The sequence below is a fragment of the Myotis brandtii genome, unplaced genomic scaffold (assembly GCF_000412655.1).
Source record: "Myotis brandtii unplaced genomic scaffold, ASM41265v1 scaffold327, whole genome shotgun sequence".
NCBI classification, from domain to species: Eukaryota; Metazoa; Chordata; class Mammalia; order Chiroptera; family Vespertilionidae; genus Myotis; species Myotis brandtii.
Genome location: NW_005362585.1, coordinates 272,983 through 292,132, shown reverse-complemented (window position 1 = coordinate 292,132; position 19,150 = coordinate 272,983). Strand labels below are relative to the sequence as shown.

The following is a 19,150-nucleotide window of genomic DNA, read 5'->3' as shown; positions in this document are numbered from 1 at the left end:
CTGCTCACTCACAGTCGGGGGAAGTCAACATTGCTCCATCGCCTCTGCTCCCTGCCTGGGTGGGACTGGGCAGCGGAACAGGACACCTTAAAAGGATCAGCAGAAAGTGGCGGCGGGGGATGGGCGCAGACCCTCTCTGCAGGCCCGCCTGTCTGTGTCCTTAGATGTCCGGAAAGAGGCGGGGCCAGTTGTGACAGATCTGTGGGCTCTGGTGTAAATCAGCTGTTAATCAGAGCAGCCTTGACACCTTTAACGGGTGGGCTCTCCAGCTGAAAGGCAGGAGACGACCAATCAACAGCTCTTGCTCCTGAAGCCCTGGCTGGGCTGAGCAAGAGGGCAGAGGGCTGATTGACTAGCGTTGATTGACACCTCGACCTGTCAGTGAGCGCGGGGTCTCTAGACCCACCCACCTCCCGGCTCAGGGTGCGGGAATGGAGACTTGACCCTTTTGAACCAGTGAAAACACCTGAGCCTTGCCCTTGCGGAGTCGCTCTTGTCTTTTGGCAGTTGAGGGGTGGGTCTTGCTTTGACTGACATGCTTATCATCCAATAAGCATGTTTGCTTGAGCTGGGGACGGGGCGACCGGTTGCAGGAAAGGAGGGGTCCTTGACTGACCCTGGTTTCCTTTAACAAGGAAAACCAGATTCCACGAGTAGCCGCCCACCCTCACCTTATCCGTTTTTAAAGAGGCTCATGATTCTTTAAAAAGTTTGAAAATCACAACTTTGGAGCAATTTAACTTTCCCATGCTGGACAGAAACGGCAGCCTCACTGCACCTCTGAAAAAACAGCAGCCCCTTAGAAAGGCGATCTTAGAGGAGTGGGGACCACAAATAGAAGGGTTTCTCAGAGCAGCTTTACAAGCCGTTGACAGTTCTAGTAAATTGGAACTTGATTTGAGGTTTTGGGGCCTGAGAGACTTTGACAGAGGGTTTCTGGTGAGAGTGATGGGGTTTCTGGGGACAATGATGGGGGCCTGTGGGGATCAGTAATAGATGGTTAGTAGTTGAGGTCAGTTTGGGTGACTCATGTAGACGCCCATAGTAAGGGCCTGCTCTCCAATGAGACCATGTGGAATTAAGCTGCTGATGGAGCCAACTGCCGTTGCCTCCTGGGCATGGCAATGCAACTACCATCAAAGACTAGACACTGTAAAAGACTCTTATGTTTCTAATGCAGATGGTTTGCAGTCTGACAGTGGTGCACCCAACAACGGGCCAATAGTCAAAGTATTTGGTAGACATTCCAGCTCCCTACCATCAGCAGATAACTAATATTGTTGAACACTGAACAGCTTCCTACAAAATGGACTAAAAAGGATTTCAGACTCTACCTCTCTCACCTCCTCCTGATCCACATACTGTAGTAAGGCAATTTGATCGCGGAATGTGGCTGTCCCCCAAAAGGGGTCACCTCCTGGATAAAGATCAGGACAAAAGGGGTGGATTATAGAAACCTATTTTGAAAATTTGGGATTCAATTCAGCCCATTCTTGGACATGATGTAGCTTTCCTTCCCTTCACAGCAATCCCAGGCCAGCCTAGTTCGTAATCTCCAGGTGACAGCTCAGCTCAAAAGGGACCTAAGGGATTTGAATTGAATTATGGTTCAGTCACCTAGATTCTCTTGTTGGATGGACATGGTCCTAGATCATAGGATTAGAGCAGTGATGGCGAACCTTTTGAGCTCGGCGTGTCAGCATTTTGAAAAACCCTAACTTAACTCTGGTGCCGTGTTACATATAGAATTTTTTTGATATTTGCAACCATAGTAAAACAAAGACTTACATTTTTGATATTTATTTTATATATTTAAATGCCATTTAACAAAGAAAAATCAACCAAAAAAATGAGTTCGCGTGTCATAGGTTCGCTATCACTGGATTAGAGTGAAGCTTGGGGTAAGACTTCTCTTATTGGATGGATACAGTCTTAGATCATAAAGACAACGACCACTTGACTGAGCACGTTGTTCACTGAGTTCCCTTCCAGTGGTCCACACTGACCAAGATAAAAGACATAAAAAAATCTGTAAATTTTATAAAAGTATCTTTGATCCTCTTGCACCTGACCTTTCTGGATGAAAGGTCAGGTACAAGTAGTGGATGATCAGATAAAAGTGAAGTTATAGGCATTGGGATGAAACAGACCAATTTCATGGCAGTGGACAAAGTGTACTTGGGGAAGGAACACCTTAAACCTTGAGAGGTGCAAGATGGGAAGATGGTTAATGCTCTTTGTCCCCTAGACCAGTGGTTGGCAAACTCATTAGTCAGCAGAGCCAAATATCAACAGTACAACGATTGAAATTTCTTTTGAGAGCCACATTTTTAAAACTTAAACTCTATAGGTAGGTACATTGTTATTAACTTAATTAGGGTACTCCTAAGGCTTAGGAAGAGCCACACTCAAGGGACCAAAGAGCCGCATGTGGCTCGTGAGCCGCAGTTTGCCGACCACTGCCCTAGACTGAGCACTACAGCCTGATAAGACAATCATATGGTCTCCCAGAGTCAAGCAGCAGGTGCGGCCTGCAATCTGACCTGAATACAGGTTGGTCGTCACTTCTTTGGAATGAAAACCACAGAAAAACTCATGTGAACGTGGCAGACATAAACTATTCTGCTGTGCCCGATGCCATCCATGTCAGCTCCTGAACATGGACCTCCCTCATGCCTGTACAAACACATGGGCCAGCATGACCTTGTTTAGATCTGACTGATATAACTCATCTGCTTCTCCTGACACCTGAATGGCCTCGGATTATGCCATGTTTAGCAATTGGGCTACAAGCCTTGGATGAAACCACCCATGGGATTTAACCAAACCAAGTAATGATGATCCTAGTCAAGTTGAACAACAAATTCTGAAATGAAATGAATCATGTCGCTTTGGGTTACATATTTGTATATGGGGAAAGACTGATGAACAAAACATCTCTCCATTGGGGAAGGGTTTGCTTGTGGACCCACGTATTGCCCCCTTGTCATTATTGACAGTGACACCAAATATCTGCAAGTCAGTCTAAATTATTTCGTGTGGGTTGCAGTATGATAGCCTGGCCTTAGACTACTTTCTGGCTAAGAATACATAGTCCTGACCTTACATTACCTTGGCCACTTCTCAGGGTTGTGTGGACAGCAAGCAACCTTAAGGGATGAGATAATGCTTCCCTCTAGGACAAAGAGCAGGCTGAATTTCTCAAGCTCAGCATTTCTTGGCTGTGATGTAAACCAACTGCATGTCCAGCATCCATCATGGCCCCTCTGTGTCATCCCTGTGGGACTTAAAGGACATGGGGAGTCAACATGCTGTACATCCTTTGTCTCTGCTCCCGGAGTCTTGTGTCTTCTATCAGCATCTATAACACTTGTTAGCTTCTAAGAGGGTAATAGCTCAGACCCTTCACAGACCCTGACAATCAAGAATTAAGGGATTGCCCAGCCGGCATGGCTCAGTGGTTGAGTGTCGACCTATGAATCAGGAGGTCAAGGTTAGGAGACTAGCCAGCTGTAGTGGTGGGAGTGTGTGTATGGTGTGTGTGTGTGGGGGGGGGGAGGTGCCCTATAGTGTGCCTTAGAGCATCCCTGGGTGAAAAAAATATTCATGAGATCACATATGCAGGCTGTATAAGATGACCAGTCATCCAAGATTGGGGGTTCCCTGAAATGTGGGACTTTTTAAAAAGCAGACTGAATTTTTTAAAAAGAAACTCACTTCAAATATAATTATACTAGAAGCCTGGTGCACGGATTCGTGCACTGGTGGGATCCCTTGGCCTGGCCTGCACCCTCTCACAATCCGGGACCCCTTAGGGGATGTCAGACTGCCAGTTTCGGCTCGATCCCCGCAGACCAGACAGAGGGACCCCACCGGTGGATGGAATTCATGCACCGGGCCTCTAGTATGCATATAAGATCTTTGGTTAATCTCTTCCCCCTCTCCCCCCTCCCCTCTTCCCTCTGAGATTCATCAGTCTGTCCAGTGGTTGGCAAACTGCAGCTGGCGAGCCACATGCAGCTCTTTGGCCCCTTGAGTGTGGCTCTTCCACAAAATACCGATTTCTGCACATGGGCCACAAAGTTTCAATTGCACTGTACGTGCGTGCCCACACATGGTATTTTGTGGAAGAGCCACACTCAAGGGGCCAAAGAGCTGCATGTGGCTCGCCAGCTGCAGTTTGCCAACCACTGGCTTAGGCTTTTATATATAGATAGGTACTTTAAAAGTAAGGGGATGAAAAAAGATATACCATACAAACATGAGCTAAAAGAAAACTGGACAAACTAGACTTTAGAGCAGCAGTTCTCAACCTGTGGGTCGCGACCCCTTTGGGGGTCGAACGACCCTTTCACAGGGGTCGCCTAAGACCATCAAAAACCACATATATAATTACATATTGTTTTTGTGATTAATCACTATGCTTTAATTATGTTCAATTTGTAACAATAAAATTGGGGGTCACCACAACATGAGGAACTGTATTAAAGGGTGGTGGCATTAGGAAGGTTGAGAACCACTGCTTTAGAGTAAAAATATAACCTGAGTAGCCCTATAATTACTAAGGAAAGTTTTAAAACTTTCTGAAAAAGAAATATCCAGGTCCAAATGGTTTCACTGGTGAATTTTGCCAAATATTTAAAGAATAAATAACAATAAATACACATTATCTTTTCCAGAGAATAGAAGAGGAGGAAAAACTTCCTAACTCATATTATACTGATGTCAACACCAAAGATGGTAGAAATAAACAAAACTAGAAACCAATATCTCTGATAAACATAGATGCAAAAACCCTCAACAAAAATGTTAGAAGTCTGAATCCAGAAATATATAAAAAGAGTAATATACCATCACCAAGGGGGGTTTATTCCAGGAATGCAAAAATCTATCATAATAACACCTAAAGAAGAAAAACCATAAAACCATATCAATAAATAAAGAAAAAAGCATTTAAAATACATCCAAAATAATAATTAAAAAAAAACACCTCTCAGCAAACTAGACTAGAGAAGAACTTTCCCAACCTTAGAAAGGGCATCTACAAACAGACTTACAGCTAACATCATATTTAATGAAGAAAGACTGCATGCTTTTCTCCTAAGATTAGGAACAAGGCAAGGATATCTACTTTTACTATTCATATTCAACATAGTACTAACAGTCTTAGCGCAATAAGGCAAGAAAAAGAAATAAAAATATACAAATTGTAAAGGAAGAAATATAGCTGTCTTTATTCACATAAGACAAATTTATAGATCCAAAGAATTCCAGAGAAGCTACAGAAATACTCTTAGAACTAATGAGTTTAGCAAAGTCAGATACTAGGTCAATTTACAAACACCAATCATAATTTCATAAATGAGCAATGAACAATTGGAAACAATTTTTAAATAATCATATCTACAATAGCTCCAAATAATGAAATATTTGGATATAAATCTAACAAAACATGTCTAAGATCTGCATGTTGAAACTTACAAAATGCTGATGAAAGAAATCGAAGAATGTATGTCAACTATAACTAAAAAAAAATCAAAGAAGACTAAATCATTGGAAAGACATGCTGTGTTCATGGATTGAAGGCTCAAAATAGTAAAGATGCCAATTCTCTCCAAATTATTCTACAGATTTAAAGCAATTTCAATTAAAATTGCAGCAGAATTTTTTGTAGATATAGTCAAGCTGATTCTAAAATTTATATGGAATGCTAAATGAACTAAAATATCTAAAACATTTTTTAAAAAGAACAAATAAGCCCTAAGTGGTTTGGCTCAGTGGATAGAACACTGGCCTGTGGACTGAAGGATCCCAGGTTTAATTCCGGTCAAGGGCATGTACCTTGGTTGCAGGCACATCCCCAACAGGGGGTGTGCAGGAGGCAGCTGATCGATGTTTCTCTCTCATTGATGTTTCTAACTCTCTATCCCTCTCCCTTCCTCTATGTAAAAAGTCAATAAAATATATTTTTTTTAAAAAGAAATAAAATAAATTTTAAGGCTAATGTATAGCGACATAGATCAGATCAGTGATTTCTTTGGGATGGGAGCAGGCATACAGAGGAACCAAAGGAAAGGATTACAAAGGGATACAGGGAAAGTCTTGGGGGTAGTGGATAGATTCATTATCTTGCTTGTGGGAACAAACTTATCAAATTGTGTACTTTAAGTATGTATAGGTCAATTATAACTCAATAAAGCTATTTTGAAAATATTCTTTCCAAAGTAATATATTACTTTTATATCTACGAGGTGGCAGTTGGAACCATGGATGTTGCCAAAGTGTTTAATTCACATCCTCTAGCATTATTTAATTTTAAAAATAATATATAGGAAGAGTAAGATGAAGGTAGGTTACCATTGCAGCACATTTTATAAGATTATGATGAAAATAAAAAGGAACATAATTGTAGTAGATCTTTATCAGATTGCTATTTATTAGTTTGAAGCTTTAGGTATAGTATGTATGAATTGCAGAATAAAGAACAGGTATAGTCTCTTCCCTCTGCCCCTGTCCACCAGCAATTTGTAAAGAATCAAGAGGCTGGTTGACAGTTGAACAATTCTTGACATTTTTATAGTACCTTTGCAGAAGACCTTATAGTATGTTATCAAACCCATCTGCCACTCCTTGTTAAAAATCTCTACATTTAAAAAATAGTAAATAAAAATGTAATTCTGTTATAACATCATTGCTTCAGTTTTTGGTAACTAGATTGAAATTTCAGCTCCAGAATTTTCTAGCTGTCTGCAAAGTTTCCTCCAGTAGGAAAGAAGGCCTGTCACTTAGCCTACAAAAGGATAGGGAGGAATTCCTTTGACCCCCAGGCCAGTTATCTGTTAAAAAAAGAAAAGAGAGAAACTGTGATAAAAAGTAATCCACAGGCATTTTTCAAAAGCACTTTTATGATTCACATTATATATTTAACCACCTATTATTCTTATTTTATTCCCTATCATAAAAAGGAATTACTTGATTAGGTATTTATGATCTAACCCAATTTTTCACACAGATAATAATCTAAACAGCAACCATTTACAACTAACTGGGATTTAAAGCTGAATTTATTTCTATAATTTCACAATTATTAAGAAAGGGATTTGAACCAAATGATTTCTAAATTTCTTTTCAGCTCAAAAAGTCTATACTTTTTATCAGTATTTGATTTGTTGTAAAAAATTAAAAACTTGAAAATATTCTTGTGACATCAAAACAATCAACTAACCTTATTTATTTATTCATTATATATTTTTATTGATTTCAGAGAGGAAGGGAGAGGGAGAGACAGAAACATCAATGATGCGAGAGAATCATTGATTGGTTGCCTCCTGCACGCCCCACCCCCACTGGGGTTTGAGCCCATCAGCTGGGTTTGTGCTCTGAGCGCATGTGCCCTGACTGGGAATCAAACCCTGAATCAAACTGGGAATCCAACCGTGACCTCCTGGTTCATAGGTTGACGCTCAACCACTGAGTCACGCTGGCCGGGCCAATCAACTGATCTTATAAACATGTTTCAAATACTGGTTTTCCAAGCCCATTCTACTGATTTATAGAATTTCAGCAAACACTACTGAAGTAAAAATTATTTTTAAGAACTGTAAAAGGCGTCTAAAAATGTTGTCCTGGACTTCAGATAACTTTCAGTCTAGAAAATCTAAGTAAAACGTTTTTAAGTGTAGCATGATGAGCTTAAAATGCTAACTGGAATTATGTCTTGGAAGTATGAAAAAGCACCGATCACTTGATTATACTTAACTGAGGATCTCCCACCTCATCCTCAATGAAAAGAAATAGCCAGATCACCTTGAAAATTCCACCAGCTTTAGGTTGCCGCAAAAGATCCTCAGGGCCTATTCCATCCCGGGCACAGGTCACGTACATTTCAGAGTAATCCTTCCCTCCAAAGCAACAGGAGGTGGTTTTATCCACAGGCAACTTCACAGTTTGGAGTCTTTTCCCTAGAGCAGTGGTCGGCAAACTCATTAGTCAACAGAGCCAAATCTCAACAGTACAACGATTGAAATTTCTTTTGAGAGCCACATTTTTTAAACTTAAACTATATAGGTAGGTACATTGTTATTAACTTAATTAGGGTACTCCTAAGCTGGCCTTTGCTAAAAACGTCCTCAATCTGATTCTGAGGTCGACCCCTTCCAACTCTCCCATCCTCAACTCCTGCGCATGAATTGCGCGCCGTGTCTCCTGTCGCCAGACTGATCAACAGCCCCCACTTCTAATGCCACTTCTTCAAAATAGACTCGCCCAGGCCGAAAACCGACTTCTGCGCATGGGCCACGAAGTTTCAACTGCACTGTACGTGCGCGCCCGCATGTGGTATTTTGTGGAAGAGCCACACTCAAGGGGCCAAAGAGCCGCATGTGGCTCGCGAGCCGCCCTAGAGCACCAAATATTTTATTTAAAGTCTATTTCTAGCAAATTTCCAACCTGCAAAAGCTTTCAGGACCCTTTCCAGAGTAATAGAAGAGTTTAAAGAAGATGGTGGAGGTCACATTTCAACCATGTATAGCACCTACCTTCCCTGACAATTTATTTGTTTTGAGCAAAAAGACTTATCTGCAAAGGAAAAGAAGTTCTGACTATAAATTGGGGGCTATCTATTTGGCCTTGATTTCTAAAATCATCCAATTGACACCTTTGAATATAGGGTGTCCCCCAAAAATGTATACACACACTTTGAATAATTATAAAGGCAGTGTTTATTAAAATATATTTTATTTTCAAAATTGAGCTATCAGGTCCTAGCTGGTTTTGCTCAGTGGATAGAGCGTTGGCCTGCGGACTGAAGGGTCCCAGGTTCGATTCTGGTCAAGGGCACATGCCCGGGTTGCAGGCTCCATCCCCAGTAGGAGGCATGCAGGAGGCAGCCAGTCAATGATGTTTCTATTTCTCTCTCCCTCCCTTTCTGAAATTAATAAAAAATATATTTTAAAAAATTGAGCTATCAGCTGTTATAGTGTGTATTCATTTGGAGGGATACCCTGTATATTGCTGTCTAACTTTATTAATAATGAATTTTCTCCAGTCCCTAGTGTCTGGTGTTTCTAGACATGACAGGGATTTTCCATTGTGTTGTGAGCCTACCTGTCTCAGGATCTAAACGAATCACTCTTCCTCCATTGTAACAGGCCACCCAGAGCTTCCCCTCGGCATCGATACACATTCCATCTGGGATTTGTTCGTCTTTCTCCAGCTTGTAAACACTTCTGCGGTTGGCTACGGTTTGAAAAAAAGCACCCCCCCCAAACAACAAGCTACTCAATACTAAGCACCAAACAATGAGCAATCAAGTGATTATAAATACTGACCACTTCTGCTTATCTGGGTTCTGGTGTATGGGAACCACAGGCGGGATGGTTCAAAAGGATTCCTAACTCTAAACAATGACCACAAATCTGATGGGTACCCCTCAACAAAGGATTTTCACCACATGATTTGGGGTGGATTCATCCTTTAGGTTGGGTACACACGTGTCTGTCGAAGCTTTCAGAGGAGAGAAAAAAGAAAGCAGAATTATTTTTAAAAAATTGATTTCAGAGAGGAAGAAAGAGGGAGAGAGATAGAAACATCAATGATGAGAAACATTGATCAGCTGCCTCCTGCATACCCTCTACTGTGGATCGAGCCCTCAACCCAGGCATGTGCCCTTGACTGGGAATCAAACCGTGACCTCCTGGTTCATGGGTCAATGCTCAACCACTGAGCCACGTTGGCCAGGCAGGAAGTAGAATTCTTAATAAAATACCAATAGGCCCTAGCCAGTTTTGCTCAATGGATAGAGCATCGGCTTATGGACTGAAGGGTCCCGGGCTTGATTCCGGTCAAGGGCACATGCCCGGGTTGCTGGCTTGATCCCCAGTAGGGGGCTTGCAGGAGGCAGCCAGTCAATGATTCTCTCTCATCATTGATGTTTCTATCTCTCTCTCCCTCTCCCTTCTTCTCTGAAATCAAAAAATATATATAAAATAAAATAAAATACCAATATATCTTTTTGAGGCTGAACTGAATCCCTGCATGACCACCTCAGATATATAGGGTGTCCCAAAAAATGTATACATGCACTCTGAATAATTATAAAGGCAGTGTTTATTAAAATACAATTCATTTACAAAATTGAGCTATCAGCTGTTAAAGTGTGTATACATTTTTTTGGGACACCCTGTACTTCAGCCTGTGGTTAGACCTTTGCAGTTTTACTTACAAAAATGCCTACTTTGATTAACCTCAAGATCTAGAAGGCAACTCACATTGCCATGTGACCAATTCATTCACAAAAACTAGTACAATGTATGAGTTCTGTTTCTGCCTGACTAATGCTTCATAATCACCTTATCAAAACGAAATATTAGAAGAGTTTCTTTCACCCTAACTGGTTTGGCTCAGTGGATAGAGCATCGGCCTGCGGACTGAAAGGTCCCAGGTTCGATTCCGGTCAAGGGCATATACCTTGGTTGCGGGCACATCCCCAGTGGGAGGTGAGCAGGAGGCAGCTGATCGATGTTTCTCTCATCAATGTTTCTAACTCTCTATCTCTCTCCCTTCCTCTCTGTAAAAAATCAATAAATATATTTTTTTTTAAAAAGAAGAGTTTCTTTCTGAAAGGAGGGGTGTTCTGAAAGCAATTAGCTGGCCTTAAACAGGGAATCAGAGTATCCAAAAAACATCAAAATCCAGAGGAACTTTACACTCCAAAATGCAGGACATTGCAGTGTTAAAAGTGAGGTATAATGGGAAAAATAGTAAAACCATGCATAAGTAAGATGAGTAAAAACAGTTATAAAAAGAGCACTAAATATTTGAAGACAACACATTTGTACTGGAATTCTTCACCTCTGATTAAATCTACACAAGAATCTTGTGATATTTTTCAAGTAATTTTAATTACTGGTTTTGCTCTTGTGGTTCGGCACCTTTCATGAAACAGTTTCAAGTAATCCCTTCTAAATTCTTCTCAATAATTCCTTCTCCCAGTTTCCAACAATGGCTCATTTTGAGCCCATTGATGGACTTGAACAATCTGTAACTACTTTAAAAAAAACTTTTCCATTTTTTAAAAATCCTCACCTGAGGATATATACGTAATGAAAGTAGAGACAGAGATAGAGATAGAGATAGAAACGTTGAAGTGAGAGAGAAATATTGATCAGTTGCTCCCATATGCTCCTACTCAGGGATCGAACCCACAAACTAGGTATGTGCCCTGACTGGGAATTAAACCTGAAACCTTTTGGTATATGGGATGACACTCCAACCACCTGAGCCACCCACACAGGGCTACTTTTCCATTTTGAAAGGTTGTTAATTTGTCTCTGAGCACTTGCCTATTGTTAACTAAAGTACAAATAAGAAATATTTAAAAAAAGAAATATTAACCCCAAACTCTAATTTTTTGTTCTTTTAATCATTCCACTGTATATTATTTGCCTTTAGGTACCTCCTGGTACAGTGAGCCTAGGAGGTACAGTGAGCCTCTTTCTAGTGATGGTGGCAAGAAAGAGCATTAGCCCTAACTGGTTTGGCTCAATGGATAGAGCGTCAGCCTGCGGACTGAAAGGTCCCAGGTTCGATTCTGGTCAAGGGCATGTACCTTGGTTGCAGGCACATCCCCAGTAGGAGATGTGCAGGAGGCAGATGATCAATGTTTCTTTCTCATCGATGTTTCTAACTCTCTATCCATCTCTCTTCCTCTCTGTAAAAAATCAATAAAATATATTTTTTTAAAAAAGAAAGAGGATTAAAGATCTATCCATATTATGCCACCTGTGGCCACATTTAGTTGTGTTAAGAGCCATGCTCAACTGCATTATAGTCAAGTCTGTGTAATCATTACCATACTAGGATAATATCATTGGACAGCTCTCTATTTGACGAAGTAAGGATCTTTACACATGGGTGGAGGGACAGGCAGCTTACTAATGATATACATAAGAAAAAATATGAGCAGTATTAAGAAAAATAATGAAAAAGTACGTACAGATCTTTCCTGTGTGCAAGTCATAGTCAAAAGCATCCACGGAGTAGGACAGGCTGTCTATGTAATAGAAGATTTTGTGGTCCAGGGACCAATCCAAGCCATTGGAGATGTCCACCTGGTCAAAGTACTTTTCCACATGGTGGTCAGGAAAGAGGCAGTACAGGGACCCTTGGTGCCGCTCCAGAACTCCTGGGGCTGTTTCTTCAGCCATGGTGCCTACAAAAACCAAAGACCGCTGAGCTCAGCCCCACAGCATCTTGCCCATGGTGGCACTATCTTTTCTTACCAGGGTTCCTTCTCACGATTAAATCAAGGAATTTATACAATCCCAATCTGGGTCCTATATTTTTAAAAAATGCAAACTACTGCCCAGCTGGCGCGGCTCGGTGGTTGAGCATTGACCTATGAACCAGAAGGTCACGGTCAGGGCACATGCCCATGCTGCAGGCTCAATCCCCAGTAGGGAGTGTGCAGAAAGCAGCTGAACTGTGATTCTCATCATTGATGTTTCTCTGTCTCCCTCTCCCTTCCTATCTGAAATCAATAAAAATAGATGAAAATAAAAATGACAACTACCTTGCTTGTAATGCAAATCAAAACTACACAGGTTCTAGTTCCAGATAACAAGGAGTCCATCTGCACCAATATCATTTTTCTCCCACTGAGCACAACTATACAACTTGGTCAAAATGCAAGGCATAGCTGTTTGAGAACTCAGAAAAGTAAATGTCAGGAAGTTCAGAGAAGAGCGCCAGAATTTGAAGTACCACTTAGTTGGTGTTGAGTTCTCCATTTTATCCTCCAGGATGCCCCCGCATCCTGCAACTGAACTTAGCACAGCCTGAACCTGAAGTGAGTACTGCGGTGCAGACAGAGATCCAAGAGAAACCCTCTAGTTGTGGCTCCAGGAGCAGAAAAGAAAGCTCCTGAGGTTCAGAGGAGTAGAAGAAATACCCTGGTTATTTTTCCAATTGGATTTATTGGGGTGACACTGGCTAATAAAATCATACAGGTTTCATGTATACAATTCTGCAACACATCATGTGTATATTGTATAGTGTGTTCACCACCCCAAGTCAAGTCTCCTTCCATCACCATTTATCCCCACTTTCCCTTCTTCTATCTCCCCCTACTCCTCTCCTTCTGGCAATTTCCACTCCCTTTTCTCCATTCTCTCACGCATCGGTCCCCAGGCAATTCTGCAGCAAGGGTAGCAACAGTAGAGTGTGTCCAGCAACAGAAAACTACAGGAATCAAATCTCTGAGGGGAAGGAACATTCTGGTCCATTTGGTGAAGTCACAGCTCCAAAAGGGCAGAGCCGAACACGGTTGCTTTTATGTTTGCTCTCTCTCTGTCCTCCTGCCATTTGACCTTGGAGGGAGCACAGTCATAGATATGGGTGGTTTCAGGCTGGAGGAATGAAAGGGGAGTTCCAGCAAGCTGAACGTACCCAGAGAGAGTGAAGAGGGTGTTGCTCAGGAATGCAACCCCATAAAACGGTCTGTGATCTGGACTCATATTCTACTTGTACATGCATGGATATGATTCCAATTAGCATATCAAACAGAGAGTGGTGCTGTGGACAGAATTCATTCTAAGTCTCAGACTGACTGCCAAGTGGCATGCATGTGGGACAAAATCTAATGGCACCTAAGAGAAAGCAGGTTGGAACTTGTGGTCTGAGGTCTGAGCCTAAACATACAGATTACTTACTAAAACTAATATATAAACATTCTTCATAGGATTTAAACAAGACTCAGGGTCTCATAACATAATAGTAAAAATGGTCAGGATACTGTTCAAAATTACTTGGCAACACAAAGAAGCATGAAAATCTCAATTTGTATAGGAAAAGCAGCAACAGACGCAGAGAGCAAAATGGCACAGATGTTGGAATTATTTAACAAAGATTAAAACAGCTCTTATGAGCAATTTGTAAACCATCTTGAAATAAAACTCAAAATAGAAAATATCAGCAAAGAAATAGAAGATATAAAGGATAATCAAATGAAAATTTGAGAAGTGAAAAAATAACTGAACTTAAAAAATCTTACTGGATGTACCTGACAGAAGAAAAAAGATGACAGAGGAAAGAGTCGGCATACATTATGTTAGGTCAATAGAAATTTATTTGAATCTGACCAACAGAGATAATAAAGATTGAAAAAAAATGAACAGAGCTTTAGGGACCTGTAGGACAACAATAAAAGAGCTAACATACTGGTTTCCTAGAGAAGAGGAAAAAGAATACAAGGCCAAAAAATATTTTAAGAAGTAATGGCTCAAAACTCCTCAAATTTGGTGAAAAGCACAAAACTATAGATCCAAGGAGCTGAGCAAACCCAAAACAGGATAAGCCCAAAGAAACCTATCCTAGATACATCATAGTCAAATTTCTGAAAACTAAAGTAAAATAGAAATTCTTGAGATTAATGAAAGAAAAATCACATATTAAATATGGGGGAATAATGAGTTCAATGACCATAAATTTTTCATGAGAATCCATGGAGGTCAGAAGGAAGTGACACATTTTAAATTTGCTGAAAGAAAAAAAAAGTGTCAACCTGAAATTCTATCTTCACTGAAAATATCCTTTAAGAATGAGGGTGAAAGTTTGTTCTAGGTCTGTGAAATATGCCGAACTTTCCAAAAATTCATCTGGAATAAAAAAAGACCCCGAATAGCTGCAGCAATCCTGAGAAAGAACAAAGTAGGAGGGATCTCAATACCAGATATCAAGCTGTATTACAAAGCCACTGTTCTCAAAACTGCCTGGTACTGGCACAAGAACAGACATATAGATCAATGGAATAGAATAGAGACCCCAGAAATCAGCCCGAACCAATATGCTCAATTAATATTTGACAAAGGAGGCAAGAACATACAATGGAGCCAAGGTAGTCTCTTCAATAAATGGTGTTGGGAAAATTGGACAGATACATGCAAGAAAATGAAACTAGACCACCAACTTACACCATACACAAGAATAAACTCAAAATGGATAAAGGACTTAAATATACGACGGGAAACCATAAAAATACTAGAAGAATCCAAAGGCAACAAAATCTCAGACCTATGCCGAAGCAATTTCTTCACCGATACAGCTCCTAGGGCATTGGAAACTAAAGAGAAAATAAACAAATGGCACTACATCAAAATAAAAAGCTTCTGCACAGCAAAAGAAACCATCAACAAAACAACAAGAAAGCCCACTGCATGGGAAAACATATTTGCCAATGTTATCACAGATAAGAGTTTAATCTCCAACATTTATGGGGAACTCACACAACTTAACAAAAGGAGGATAACCCAATCAAAAAATGGGCAATGGACCTAAATAGAGACTTTTCCAAATAGTACATACAGAAGGCCAAGAGACATATGAAAACATGCTCAATGTCAGTAATCATCTGGGAGATGCGAATCAAAACGGCAATGCGGTACCATCTCACACCTGTCATCAACAAATCCACAAACGACAAGTGCTGGAGAGGATGCAGAGAAAAAGGAACCCTCGTGCACTGCTGGTGGGAATGCAGACCGGTGCAGCCACTATGGAAGACAGTATGAAGTTTCCTCAAAAAACTGGAAATGGAACTCCCATTTGACCCTGTGATCCCACTTCTAGGAATATATCCCAAGAAACCAAAAACACCAATCAGAAAGGATATATGCACCCCTATGTTCATAGCAGCACAATTCACCATAGCTAAGATTTGGAAACAGCCTAAGTGCCCATCAGTAGATGAATGGATTAGAAAACTGTGGTACATCTACACGATGGAATACTATGCTGCTGTAAAAAAGAAGGAACTCTTACCATTTGCAACAGCATGGATGGAACTGGAGAGCATTATGCTAAGTGAAATAAGCCAGTCAGAGAAAGATAAATACCACATGATCTCACTCATTTGTGGAATATAATGAACAACATAACCTGATGAACAAAAACAGACCCAGAGACAGAGAAGCATCGATCAGACCGTCAAACCTCAGAGGTAGGGGAGGGTGGGGGTAAGGGGGAGAGATCAACCAAAGGACTTGTATGCATGCATATAAGCCTAACCAATGGACACAGACAACAGGGAGGTGAGGACATGAGTGGAGGGGTGGGGGGGCAATGGGGAGATAAGGACACATATATAATACCTTAATCAATAAAGAAATTTAAAAAAAGAATGAGGGTGAAATAAAGACATTCTCACATAAAGTAAAACTAAGAGAATGCATAGCCAGTAGACCCACTCTAAACTAATTGCTAAAGGAACTTCTTTAGGCAGAAGGGAAATGATACCAAAAGGAAGCATGAAACACAAGAGGTATTTTAGTAGTAAAGGCACATGATATATGCAACTTACTTTCAAGTGATTCTGGAGAAAAATTTATACATGTAGAGAGATAAATGGAGCAAAGTGTTGACAATAGGTACATTCAGATAAAGGATACACAGGTGTTCGTACAATTCTTACTTTTTTCTGTAAATTTGAAATTATTTCTAATGTAAACATCAACAACAAAGCTTATATATTTAAAACTTATTTAAGCCATAACATTATCATACAAATTTTGGTCTCTGTTAGAGACAGAAGCTGAAAGTATATCTGAAGTTTTTCTCATGGGATTTTTTTTTTAGTGGTACAAATTACTCAAGTTAATAACAAAAGAACCCAAGACGCTTTTACCACTAAAGCAGTGAGACTTTTATCAATGTTGTGTTTTGTTTTTTTTGCCAAGCTCAGTAAGTAGGTGCTAAAGATAAACCATACCAGCAAAGTATCTCCCAGCGGGATCCACCTTCCCATCATTGAATCGATTGTTTTTCTTGTCTTGATCTATGGTGGCCAGGACAATGGCTGACTGATCTTCCCAGTCCAAAGCACAAAACTTTGTTCCAACGGTGGCGACATAGCCTCCCAACTGGCGGAGGGCCACGGAGCTGACTGGGGCGTCTGCAGAGGCAAAAGTCACAGTCATGATGCAGCACGCAGCCCAGGGGCCGAGCAGCGCGCTGAGCCTATCATGCCACCTGCCGTCGCCAAGAGGATTGCAGCCCTTTCGACAATGGTGTGCTCGCTTCCTTCTGTTAACGAATGAAGGATAGAATGAAGGCTACAGAAACCGAGGATACTTGTTGATAATAAACTCCAGGCACTGTTCTGGACAGCAGGCACAGAAAGGTGAGTGAAATCCAACCCTATTGGAAGCTCCCAGTCTAGCAGAGAAGTAGAACCCCAGCAGCCACCACACACTGGGGCAGGTGTCACATCAAGTTCAGAGGAGGGATTCCTAACTGTGTGTGTGTGTGTGTGTGTGTGTGTGTGTGTGTGTGTGTGTGTGGTGGTGGTGGGTGGGCACCAAAGCAGTTGTCACAGAACAAGAGATGCTAAATTTGTCTGCTCTCCAGGAAATTCAGAGACACGCTGTTTAGTTTCAGCAACTAGGCTTTGTGACATTCTTCTCTCCCTCCAGTACAGGACATTCCTTTTTAAGGGGCCCTATTTAATTAAAAATTACATAAAAATTTAAAATTTATTTCAGCCCTAGCTGGTTTGGCTCAATGGATAGAGCATCAGCCTGTGGACTGAAGGATCCTGGGTTTGATTCTGGTCAAGGGCACATGCCTGGGTTGCGGGCTCCATCCCCAGTAGGGGGTGTGCAGGAGGCAGCTGATCAATGATTCTCTCTCATCATTGATGTTTCTATCTCTCTCTCCCTCTCCCTTCCTCTCTGAAATCAATAAAATATATTAAAAAATTCTTTAAAAATAAAATTTATTTCAATTAAATAATTTAGATAGCAGTCTTCAGCTTCCAATGCTCTTATCTGAAGGTGTGAAGGAAAGATCCGATAGCACGTCATTATTGGAACAAAATGGGGAATGCTGCCCTTCCTTCACAGAGGAAGAGGGAAATACTGACCATCCAGAATGTACTCCTGGCTCAAAGGGGGAGAACGACAGCCCTGGCTGGTGTTTCCCAGTGGGTAGAGCATCGCCCCTCTCACCGAAGGGTCAAGGGTTCGATTCCTGGTCTAGGGCATGAACCTGGGTTGCGGGTTTGATCCCTAGCTCTGGTCAGGGTCTGTGCGGGAGGCAACCAATTGATGTGTCTCACATTGATGTTTCATCCTCCCTCCTTCCCTCCCCCCTCCCTCCCTCTCTCTCTAGAAAGCAATGGTGAAGATTAACAAAAGTGGAGGACACAGACAGCTTGACAACCCCAAAGTTTTACAGCATATTCAGCTTTCACATGAAGGTCCCGGGGGAATGACACCGAGGTGACCTCCCTTCCCCGGAGAAAAGATGGCTGGCTGGGTGGGTCTGAGCCCGGCCTTCATCCTTACCCACAGTCACTCGATGAACTTGCTTGCTGAGAGAATCCCACCGGCAAACCTTCTTTGAGGGAATATCTACGAAGAGCAGAGAGTTGGTTGCTTCCTCCCACACTGGGGACTCCCCACACCGGCAGTTCTCCGGCAGGACACACTCAATCTTAACGGAACACATGGTCACGGGGAGCTACTGAAGGCGACAGAGACAACATGCAACGTGATCTCATGGAGCGAATTCAGTGCGGCATCTGGCTTGAGACCCCGATAAGCTGCCAATAGACACTGAGTTGTTTTTATTAGAACTAGAAAGGCTGGGCACACTTTCCCCAAATCAGAAGAAAATATGTAATGTGGCAGGAGGAGAAGTGTCTGAAAAAGAACTAAGAGAGGATAGGCGATAGCATGAGACATCTTGAATCAACTTACCAGGGCTTTTTTCCAAGGTAGCTTTTATTTTTTTTAAATATATTTTTATTGATTTCAGAAAGAGAGAGGGACAGAGCGATAGAAACATCAATGATGAGAGAGAATCACCAATTGGCGGCCTCCTACACACCCCCCACTGGGGATCGCGGAGCCCCCACCTGGGCATGTGCCCTGACCGGGAATTGAATCATGACCTCTTGGTTCATAGGTTAACGCTCAACCACTGAGCAACACCGGCCAGGCCAAGCTATCTTTGTGTGTGTGTGTGTGTGTGTGTGAGAGAGAGAGAGAGAGAGAGAGAGAGAGAGAGTCCAACATCCACACCTAGGTGTTGGTGACCCTCAGAGAGCCAGCTCAGAGGTGGCAAGGCTGCTCTTCATGCCAGACCCCAGCCGCTA

At 41.6% G+C, this 19,150-nt stretch overlaps 1 protein-coding gene across 3 annotated transcripts; it reads right to left on the bottom strand.

Annotated features, from left to right (window-relative positions):
* Window positions 1-6,416: 6,416 nt before the first annotated feature.
* RGN (regucalcin) lies at window positions 6,417-18,811 on the bottom strand. Of its 3 annotated transcripts, none has more exons than XM_014543486.1 (6): window positions 18,339-18,809; window positions 16,763-16,945; window positions 11,996-12,211; window positions 9,106-9,237; window positions 7,774-7,961; window positions 6,417-6,836 (listed from the first exon to the last, which is right to left on the bottom strand). In XM_014543486.1, the coding sequence occupies exons 1-6, from the start codon at window positions 18,499-18,501 to the stop codon at window positions 6,786-6,788; spliced, it is 933 nt and encodes a 310-aa protein (XP_014398972.1). In that variant the 5' UTR covers window positions 18,502-18,809; the 3' UTR covers window positions 6,417-6,785. The 3 variants fall into 3 exon arrangements, with proteins under 3 accessions (XP_014398972.1, XP_005871048.1, XP_005871049.1); XM_005870986.2 differs by having other exon boundaries at window positions 7,807-7,961; window positions 18,339-18,807; XM_005870987.2 differs by lacking the exon at window positions 11,996-12,211 and having other exon boundaries at window positions 7,807-7,961; window positions 18,339-18,811.
* Between the last annotated feature and the right edge of the window lie 339 nt (window positions 18,812-19,150).

Excerpts from the sequence above, each read along its gene's own strand:
- RGN (XM_014543486.1), bottom strand. The coding sequence starts at position 18,501 with ATGTGTTCCGTTAAGATTGAGTGTGTCCTGCCGGAGAACTGCCGGTGT. Across the intron at positions 12,212-16,762 it reads CGCTGGGAGATACTTTGCTG|GCACCATGGCTGAAGAAACA; the intron begins GTATGGTTTATC and ends TGGTTTTTGTAG. Across the intron at positions 6,837-7,773 it reads TTCTTTTCATTGAGGATGAG|ATAACTGGCCTGGGGGTCAA; the intron begins GTGGGAGATCCT and ends TTTTTTTAACAG.